This window comes from Gavialis gangeticus, unplaced genomic scaffold (genome assembly GCF_001723915.1).
Source record: "Gavialis gangeticus isolate Ggan-Ray unplaced genomic scaffold, GavGan_comp1, whole genome shotgun sequence".
Taxonomy (NCBI): Eukaryota; Metazoa; Chordata; order Crocodylia; family Gavialidae; genus Gavialis; species Gavialis gangeticus.
Genome location: NW_017729005.1, coordinates 6,529,371 through 6,540,230, shown reverse-complemented (window position 1 = coordinate 6,540,230; position 10,860 = coordinate 6,529,371). Strand labels below are relative to the sequence as shown.

At 49.0% G+C, this 10,860-nt stretch overlaps 1 protein-coding gene across 1 annotated transcript in view; it reads right to left on the bottom strand.

The window, feature by feature from the left end:
* Positions 1-10,860, bottom strand: part of NFE2L3 (nuclear factor, erythroid 2 like 3) — a 39,744-nt gene that overhangs the window by 13,119 nt on the left and 15,765 nt on the right. Inside the window, exon 3 of the mRNA XM_019508546.1 lies at positions 7,967-8,068. Coding sequence (XP_019364091.1) covers positions 7,967-8,068 — 102 coding nt within the window. The remainder of the gene's footprint in view (positions 1-7,966; positions 8,069-10,860) is intronic.

Below are 10,860 nucleotides of genomic sequence, written 5' to 3'. Positions count from 1 at the left end.
CACTGATGAAGATATTGAAGAGTATCGGTCCAAGGACCGAGCCCTGCGGACCCCACTGCCCACATCCTTCCAAGTCGATACTGACCCATCCATCACCACTCTCTGGGTACAACCCTCTAGCCAGTTTGCCACCCACCGGACTGTGTAATCATCTAAGTCACAGCCTCTTAATTTATTTCTGAGAATGGAATGAGATACCGTATCGAAGGCCTTACTAAAATCCAAGTAAACAACATCCACCTCTACACTCCTGCGTCTAAGCGTTTTGTGACCTTGTCATTAAAAGAAACCAGATTAGTCAGGTATGATCTACCATGCTGGTTGCCCTGATGCATTATTTTTCCTGCTGGACTCACACAAATATGATCCTTAATAATTTTTTCAGACTTTTCCAAGGATAGAGGTGAGACTAACTGGCCTATAATTACTTGAATCCTCCTTCCTCTCCTTCTTGAAAATAGGGACCACATTGGCCCTCTTCCAGTCCTCCGGGACCTGACCCAAGTGCCACAAGCTCTCAAACAGCTGTGCCAGTGGTTCTGCTATGACACTGGCCAATTCCTTCAGTACTCTCGGATGCAGCTCATCCAGGCCTGCTGACTTGAACACATCCAGTCCATCCAAGTGACACTGCACCAAGTCAGCATCAACTGTTGGTGGGCTGGTGTCCCTCTGATACCCACCTAAGAACCCACTAGGAGACTTGTTTTGACCTTTGTTCAGAAACACTGAGGCAAAAAATTCATTGAAAAGCTCAGCCTTGTCCTCCCTGCCTTGTCCCCTGCTGTATCACTAATTGTTACTGCTTGTTCAATAGGGGTCCTATGCTGCCCTGCACCTTCTTTTTACTTCCTACATACCTAAAAAAAAAAAGACTTGCCATCTTTAATTTGTGTGGCCAGCCTCAGCTCTGTAGTTGCTTTGGCCTTTCTATCTGCCTCCCTGCAAGTGCAGGCTAAGTATGGTATACTCCAGGCCATCCTGGATCTTTACCCTATTCTCTGGTGTGCCTGCATTTCCCCACAGCTTGGTATCATCTGCAAACTTAATCTTAAAGCATTCCACCCCTCATCCAAATCATTAATAAATATGTTAAAAAGCATGGGTTCAAGCACCAATCCCTGTGGGACACCACTGGAGACAGTCCTCCAGGGTGAGGCCACCCCATCAATTACAATTCTCTGGGACCAGCCTCTAAGCCAGTTATCCACCTACCTCACTGTAGGCTGGTCAAAGCCAGTACACTCCAGTTTAGCTGAGAGAATTTTATGAGAGACAGAATCAAAGGCCCTGCTGAAATCTAAGTAAATGATGTCTACCTCATGTCCCTTGTCCAGCTGGTTGGTTGTCTGGTTGACAAAAGACACCAGAGTTTGTCAGGTGTGTTTTACCCTCCACAAAAGCTGCGCTGGTTGTTTCTTAGTGTCCTGTCAGTTACAAGCTTGTGATTGATGGCATCTTTAACAATTTTTTCAAAAGTTTTTCCTAGGACCAAAGTAAAATGGACCAGTCTACAGTTTGCAGGGTCATCTCTTCTCCCTTTCTTAAAGATGAGCACCATGTCGGCCCTCTTCCAGTTGTCCGGGACCACCCCCGAGTTCCATGATTTTTTTAATATCTTTGCCAAAGGCCCTACTGTGAGTTCAGCCAGTTCTTTCAGGACTCTTGGATGTAGGTCATCTGGCCCACTGGACTTGAAAATGTCCAATTATTCTAAGAGGACCCTCACCTGTTCGGGACTGATTACATGTTGTTTGTTGGCTTCCCCATGTTCCCTAGGCCTCTGGACAGGTACTCAGCTTCTATTAGCCTTCTGGAATACCAATGTGAAGCATTCATTTAGGAGCTCTGCCTTTTTGTGGGGATCAACTGCGTGCTGTCCCTCCGCATTCAGTAGGGGTCCCACAGTGCAACTCGATTTTTTTTTACTTCCCATGTACCTGTAGAAGGACTTTTTGTTGTCCTTTATTTTAGATGCCAGCTTGATCTCCATGCTGCCTTGGCTTTCTGTATCTCATACCTGCAGACCCTGGTTATATAAGTGAACTCTTCTCTGGTTGCTGAACCTTTTTCCCATTGATTATATGCGTCTTTTTTCTTTTTCAAAAGTCAAGCAAGTCTCTTGGCTCCTTTCCCACTTTTTGATCTTGTGGGAATGGCCTCTTTTTGGGCAGTGAGAATTGCTCCTTTGAGGAGGCACCAGTGCTCCTGAATTCACAAACTGTCCGGTCACTGGTCACAAAGGGCATTTCCAACTAGCCTTCTGAGTTTGTCAAAGTCTACCCTTCTGAAATCCAGGACTACCATTCTACTGATTGGGATCCTAGACCTTCAGTGGATGGTGAAACTAATGAGATCATAATCACAGTCACCCAGAGTACCTCCAATCCTCAGTGCTTACCAAAGTCCCCTTGGGGACCTTGGTAGGGGACCTAAGTCCAGAGTGGCTGTACCCCTAGTTGGTCCTTCAACAACCTGTGACAGGAACAGGTCATCAATAGCTGCCAAGAAATTGGCTGACTTGCTGGAACTGGCCGAATAGTCCTTCCAACATATGTCAGGGTAGCTGAAGTCACTCATGACAATCAGGTCTTGAGTTCTGGCTGCCTCAGTCAATTCCCAGGAGAATGCCTGACTGTCCTCCTTTTCTTAGGAAGGAAGTCTGTAGTAGACTCCCACCATTGGGTCTCCCTTTCCTGAACCCTCTTGTAACTTGACCCAGAGGGTCTCAAGGGACCTCTCCCTGCACTCCAACGTGACCTGCAGGGAAGGGTACTACTCTTTCACATAGAGGGCCACTCCTCCTCCCTTCTTCCCAGCTTGATCCTTCCTGTAGAGCTTACGGCCCTCAATATCCACTGCCCAATCATATGTCTCATCCCACCAGGTCTCTGTCAACCCAATGAGGTCAAATTCCTCATCTGCTAGGAGGAGAGTCTGTTCCTCCTGTTTATTGCCCATGCTTCTGGCCTTCCCATAAAGGCACCTGAGTTCCCCTCTAGTCACCTCAGGTTTTCTGTCACTATGTGAGTATCTTAGGGTACAGGTGCTCACCTGGGTGTCCACTACATCGATGCCCTTTTTTGGGTCATCATGGGAAGAAGATTCATGTACAGGAGTGGATTCATATATAACAGTCAAACCTCCCTCCCTCTCCCCCGACATGCCTAGTTTAAAGTTCTCCTCAGCAACTCAGCGACTTTCATAGAGAAGAGCTTCCTCCCTGTCTGTTAGGTGAATACTGTCTCCTGCATGTAGACAACTGCTGTTGAACTGCATACCAAGGTCAAGGAATCCGAAGCTTACGCAGTGATACCATCTGCAAAGTCTTTGGCTGACTTCCTCAATGCATTCCTCCCTTTGTCGGCCTCGGCCCCTGACTGGGAGGCTTGAGGAGAAGACCACTTGTGCTCCTAGTTCCTTGAGCTTCGCCCCCATGGTCTTATAGTCACCCATGATTCTCCCAGGGTTGTTTCTTGCTGTGTCATTGGTGCCCATATGGACAAGGAGCATGGGGTAGTAGTTCACAGGACAGACCAGCTTAGGGATTCTTTCCGTAACATCTCGAATCCTGGCTCCTGGAAGACAGCAAACCTCTTGAGCAAGAGGGTCTGGACAACAAATGGCTCCTTCTGTGCCCTGCAGGAGGGAGTATCCCATGACAATCACCCTTCTTTGTTTCCTTGGTGGGAGTGGCTGTTTCTGTCCTGTTTGCAGTGCAAAGGACATGGTTGCCCTGTCCCTCGATGCTGTGAGAGCTGCATAGCTGTCATGTAGGGCTATTGATGGAGCAACTGATACACCTTGTGGCTTTGGGCCTGATGTGACCAACTTCCACCCACTATTGGTTGGGTCATCTTGTTCAAACCCGTTCTTCTGCCTGGTTTCCCTGGTGTCCTTCTCCAGGTGCAGGACCTGGCAGTACACAGTGATCTTGGCCTCATGTTCCCTGATGACTTGCAGCCTGTTCACCTCCTCCTAGAGCTCTCTCACCCAGTCCACTAGAGTCTCCACCAGCAAGCACATCCCACAAGTGGGGGTGGCAGTGCCCCAGCTCCCAATCTCCAGCAGACATGCCAGGCAGTCCTTGCAGCCTAGAGTCATGGGCTCTGTCTGTGTGGAGGATGGGACCATAGGCTCTGCCTGGGTAAAGTATCCTAGATTCTTGCAAAAGTATTCTAAATTCTTTTGATCTGTGAGGACCTGTATCTTGTGTTGGACTCCTTCAAGGCAGTGCTACCCTTCCCCAAACACCATGCAGGTGGCCAGGCATTCCCAGTCCAGGATCTCATAATTTCGTTCTGTAAAGTTTCTGGAAAAGAAACAGCAAGGGTGTAGGGTCTGTTCTAGGCTCTGCCACTGGGAGAGCACGACACCTATAGTGGTGCTAGATGCATCTGTTTCTATCACAAATGACAGGGCAGGGTCTGGATGGGCAAACACAGGGGCAGAGGTGACAGCCTATTTCAGGTGCCTGCACATTTGCTGGTGCTCCTTGGACCAGTAGAACTGGACGTTATCCCACAACAACACTGTAGGAAAACAAGGGGGACAGATCCCCCTACAATCCAAGCTAGAGGCCTGCCTGCTGCAGCCCCTCCAAAGGTGCCATTTCCAGAACACATTTGCCCAGGAAGCACCAGGAGTTCACAGACTTCTTTGAACAAAATAACCCAGACATTCTTCCTTCACATCAATATTACAATGGTCCTATCAACCTACAGCCAGAAGCAAAAATTCCTACGGGCTGTATTCATGCTACGTCAGAACCTGAACTCTCCACCCTCTGCAGGTACCTAGGTGAGAACCTGGCCTGGGGTTTTATACACAGGTCCACTTCACCTGTGGGAGCCCCTGTCCTGATTGTTAAAAAGAAAAAGGACAGGAGTGTTTGTTTATGTATCTATTATCAGGCGCTAAACCAGTTCACTATGGTACTACCATAGTACGGTTCACCGTACTATGATAGCTCCCAACGCCATGACAGCAGGTGGGGTACTCTGACACCCCCTACCAGAAGAACAGGAACACCACCAGCAGTAGCAGTAGTGCCATGATGATGGGACACCCTACAATCAAAGGGTAGTGCAGGGAGCAAATGGCCCCAAAGCATATAGTTTCCCTGTGTAGCAGGAGACTGATCTTGAGGGTGGAGGTTTCCCATCCCATAGGCCTCAAAGCCAGGGGCAAGCCATCTATGAGCTCTATGGTTTCAGGTTTGTATCATCCCCTTCACGGGATTTGTAGCCTTCATATTATGCCCTCATCTATGAAATTACCTGCAGCTCCAGAGTCTAGCAGGATGGTCATCACAGGGAATGAGTGGTTCTGCCCTGGGACTTGGAGGTAGGCAGATAACAGTAACTGGGCCTTTTTTGGGCTGGGTATGCCACAAACTTCATGGGCTATGGATGCCTTGAGGACTCTGGATGACTCCGAGCCAGTTCTCTTTACCAGGCCTGGAATCACTCATTCACCTTGACCTCTTCTCTGGGGGCATGTGGTGTGCTTTTGTCTGGGGGCCCCATCATCATGGCACTACTGCTACTGCTGGTGGTGTTCCCGTTCTTCTGGTATGGGGTGTCAGAGTCCCCCACCTGCTGGCATGGGGTCGGGAGTTACCACAGTACGGTGAGGCCCTGGAGGGATCAAGGCTTGTTTCTTTTCCTCTCTGAAATCCCAGAAGCAGAGGTCAATCTGAACAGCCAGGTCCACACACACTTCAAATTCTGAGGGTGTTTCCACCAAGCCAGTTTGTCCTTGATCACCCGTGGTCCCCAGCAGAAATAAGGGAGTTGGGCTGCCTCACTCCATCAGCGTGGGCTGCATAGTAGCACAAGAGGGAAGCATTCACCATAACAGAATCTTCCCCCGATGTAGGAACCACAGCACAGTCTCCACTGTCCAGACTGGGTGAGGGTCTCTAAACATGGCTGTGATGTCCATGAGGCATGCTCTTCAATCTGGAACTGGATTATTGTGCTCCACCAAAGGTGCAGCCCACTTCAGAGCATCTCCTGTTAAGAGACCAACCACTAACCTCACCCTTGCTGTGTTTTCAGAGTAGAGCTCAGGTTGGGCTACGGATAGGCTGAGGTATTGCATGAGGAACCCGTGGAAAACACAGCTGGTCACCATTGTACCTTGCTGGTAAAGGGTTGGGTAAGTGGGGTTCCAGGCGGGAGGTTGACACATGGAAACCTCGCTGTAGAGCTGGTAGACATGAGAGCAGAGGGACTGATTCTCCACCAACACCTGCCAGACCTGATCTTTTAGCATCTTCAGAGCAAAAGCAATCTGCCAGCTGTTCTGGCCTGACTGGATCTGGGAGCACCAGTACAGAATCTGCCTCCATGCTGAACCCCCTTTGCCACATGTAGTGGTCCAGGCAACTTGTGATGGGCTGTAAGTACCCAGGTCTGGGTCAGAGTTGGAAGCAGCCATAAGATCCCAGGAGATCCATCTGGGAAACCAAACTGGAGGTCCAAGAGGTCAGGCAGAATGTGATATCAGGAGGCTAGCTAGGTCAGGTATTCAAAGAATTGGTTAGACTCAGTCACAGCACAATCCAAGGGTGCAGCAGCCTAGGTACAAGGTTGCACCTTGTTTCCTGAACACTTCTACTTCCAGGCCAGGGTCCTATACGGGAAGGGGTAAGATGTCAGCTGACTTTGGCTGGCCACTTCAGTGGCAGAGTGTGGGTGTACACCTAGGCCCAGATGGAGGGTTCTGGCCAGCTGCGTCTATCTCAATGATCCATTAGGGAAGCGGCAGACCAGGGTGAGCCACTATGCCAGGCAGACCAGGGCCCTGGGTTCAAGGCCACATGTCCCCAAATAAGATACGTGCCTTGTTCTTTTGAAAGGCAGAATGTAGGAAAAAAGGGTTTTTCCAGAGTCATGGCCTAAAGCTGGCTTTTTCATGAAGATACTGTGCTACAAGATGGCTGCTAGTTTCTCTGTGCCTTCCTGGAAACAGGGGAGGGTGCGGGGGGTGCAGTCCAATGTTAACCCTTTCACAACCACTCTTAATTTGGCGTGAGTTTTTGACAAGTTTTAATGACAGATGTAGTACTGAAATGACTACCTTTTTAAAAAGCAAAAGATTTTCAATTACAAAAAAAGACACTTAAAGGATGTGAGAAGGGTTGGGGAGGAAACATTACATGGTCGACTGTTAAAAGAGGGTCTGTGGCTGTAATAAAGTACACGATGGAGGACTGAAAAAAAAAACAATGGAAAATTATATTGAAGCAAGCAAGAGAGCAGTCTCAAGGACAGCAGAAAACAGGGGAAAATGATAAGGAAGAAAAATAGGTGCAAAAAATGTTCAAAGGGCCATAGTCTAAATGCAAGTAGACTAGAAAGAACGCTGCCTCTTAAGCAAGCCAGGGCAGCTGAGGAGAACCGAAGAGTGGGAAACTGATTGTGCCAGCAGTGTAACAAGGTGGGCACCCGGACAGTTCCCCCAGCTGCTGACTTGGGGGCAAAAAAAAAAAGTGGCTGCCACTGCACAATTACACGGAACTACACAGAAATTGATGCTGCCCCCGTGTATGGTAGCTGCTCCGGGCACCAAACTACTTTGTTACACCTCTGCATATTGACCTCTATGCCTTCAATGTGGAGCACATGGAGAACGGAGATGTGCATGTCATTTATAGATACTACTAGCACCAAAAAGTCTCCAAGCTCAAGTGGCTGAGGCACATGAGTACCCAAAGGGAAAACATGTATATGAACAACCACTTGAAGAAAATCCTTCTCCATTTCATTAACTATGAAATGCATTGCAAAGAATTCCACCATAGCTAAGTAGTACTTAGCTGGGCTTACAAATGGGGTCTCCAGTCTGCAGTGCACTGGATAAACAAGTTAAGATCCACTTATACAATTTAGAGACAATGTATACATTTTAAAAAAAGCAAAATACAGTATATACACATAATGTTCTCTGTTCCACTTACCTGTGGCTCAGGTGAGAGAAGATCTTGCCATATTTCTCCAAAAGAGTAACCCTGTATTAGCTCTTCTGAAGACTCAGAAGCAGAGTTGTTCTCAGTTATGCTCTTAAAAAGAAAGATATCATTTTTTTTTAAACAAAGTTAGAACATAAGGAACTGCCACTTATTGGGTCAGATCATAGATCTACCTAGCCCAGCATCCTGTTTCATACAGTGGTGGAGGGTGGATGCCAAGGGCATGTCCAAAATTTTCCACCCCCTGCTTCTCTCCCACTGCAGCTTCCAGCATTCAGAGGTGTGAGAAGTTTTGTTTCAGAGGCTGTGCCCCTATGTATCGTGTTCAATACATACTGATGGACCTTTCTTCCATGAGTTGTATGCAATCCCCTTTTAAACAGGGTTAAAATATAAGCCTCCACACTACCTTGTGGCAACAAATTCCACAAGTTCATTACACACTGTATGAAAACACTTCCTTTTGTTAGTTTTAAACCTACTACCTATAGTTCCATTTTATGTCCCCTAGTTCTAGTATTTTGATAGTATAGCTCTATTTCTTTTCTCTACACCATTTAATGTTGTAAGCCTCCATTATGTTTCCTTTCAAGCATCCCTTTTCTAAACTGAAAAGTCCTCATCCAGGGGTGCTCAACTCTCATCCTGTGGACCAGATCTACTTTCAAAAACATACCCAATCCCCCAAAATATACACAGACAAACATTAGTCTTCTATCAACAGTGCTATCACAACCCGAATCAATGTCCACAGGAATCTTGTGTTCTTTTTCTCTCTAGCCCCCACACATCTTCCATAGTGACGGTGGATGCGAAGAATGCATTGGCAATGTCCAGATGAGCACGGACGTTTGGTTTCCTGGGGACAACCTTGTGCTGCTGCCAGCTGTCCCCAGGAAATGCCCATGTCATGCGCCCTCTGGCACATGACAGATTACCTTGGGTGGGAGTAGCTGAGGCTAGGACCAGCAACTGTGCTGGCTCCAGCAGCCTTACCTGAGATTTGGGGGCTGTGTGCCCATAATGTGCATTAACTTAAGCTAATGCACGTTAACACGTCTCATATAGAAGTGCCCAAAAAGCCCTATAAGACTGTAAAGATATTGTTACATTTGATACTTTACTAAAAAAAGTACAAACCACCTATTTAGGTTATCTAGTGCATTTTTCCTCTGTGATGAAAGCAGTAGAAACCAATCCTCTAAGAAGGGAGGGGAATCTACAGGGTTTCTGCTGCTCTTTGTCGGAGGAAACAAAAACACTTTGAAAAAAGTCATTTGTTTAGAGACAAACAACACAAAGTCATGGGTGCTAGAAAGAGTTTACACATTCCTCCTCCTCTGCTAAGGGCAGAGAGCATGTTCCCCCTCTTCCCTGGCTCATGCAGTGGAAACTCCCAGTTTTGTTTTAGTGTGCTTTAATAACTGGAGACTAGGGAGTTCAAACCAACTAATGCATATTTAATTGGTTTGTGATTTTGAGCAAGAATCTATAATTTGAACAAATCTAAGCATATTTCAACCTTCTATCATGTCCCCACGTTTAAAATACAGTGGTGTCTCTAGACTGAAGTTTCAGGCAGCACATTTTAACTCCAGCTTTCTTCCTCCTTAAGGCTGCACCTGCCATCTTAGAAACAGTAGATATGCTCAAAGCCTCTAAGTGAGAGATGGGCAAAATAGGTCTTTGTCTGGCCCGCAGCAGGTCCCTTGGTCCCACCTGGCCTAGGCACCATCTAGCTGTGGCATGTCTTGCCACACCCAGGGCAATGCAGTGGGACCAGGGTGCCTCTGCAGCTGGACTACCTTTCTAGGTAGTGGCTCCTTCTGGCTGCCACTCCTGCTGGCCCCAGCCCCATGGTACCAACGGGGACCCCTGCGCACAGCCCCACCCTGGCCTGCCCCACAATCGCCAGCAGTAAGCCGTGGCAGCAGAGGTGGCTGCCAGGCAGAAACTGTTCCTGGGTGGGGGAAAAGCGGCCCCCCTCCCCCTTGCTGCTACCAGGTCCTTCCTGCTGCAGCAACCTGAAGCCTGCACTGGGCTGCCCTGTGTCTACTCTGTGTTGCCACCGCTGCCATCCTGGGCAGCCCGAAGGCAGCGGTGACAGCACTGGCGATGCAGGGCAGCCCAGTGTGAACTCCAGGTGGCTGCAGCAAGAAGGGCCCAGCAGCAGCAAAGGGGAGGGGTTGCTGTTCTCTTACACTGAGGAACAGTTTCTGCCTGACTGTCACCACTGCTCCACTGCTCAACACTGGCAAGTCTAGAGCAAGTGCAGGGCGGGTCAGGTCGGGGCTGTGCGCATGGGTCCCCGCTGGTACCATGAGGCTGAGGCCAGCAGCAGTAGCAGTCAGAAGGAGGCACTGCCACCTGGGCTGCCTAAAAAGGCAGTCCAGCCATGGAGTTGCCCCAGCCCCGTTGCATGCCCAAGGGAGGTGGGTGGTGTGGAGCAAGCATGGTGCGGGCTGGGGTTGGGGCTGTGCATGTGGGTTCTGGCTGATCTGCTCCCACCAGGGTGAGTCCGGAGTAGGCATGGGATGGGGCTGGGGCTGTACACTGCTGACAGTGCCAGGGAGGTCCTGCAGGGCACACGGGCTCCAGGCTGTTGCAGAGTGGGGGCAGGTGCTGACTGGCTCAGGGGGGTGGGCATGGGGGGCTCCCATACACACACTACCATACCCACAAACACTTGCCTGCAAACCCCAGAACCACACCCTCCCCCACATACAAATCACATACCCCACAAACACTGCACCCGCCCACAACCTTCCACACACCCCTCCGCACACCCAGCCCCCCACACACCCCTGGGGGAGCCTTGCTCACAGCTATGTGCACACACCCCACCACGTACCCACACACCCCACAGCCCTCTACAAACCCTA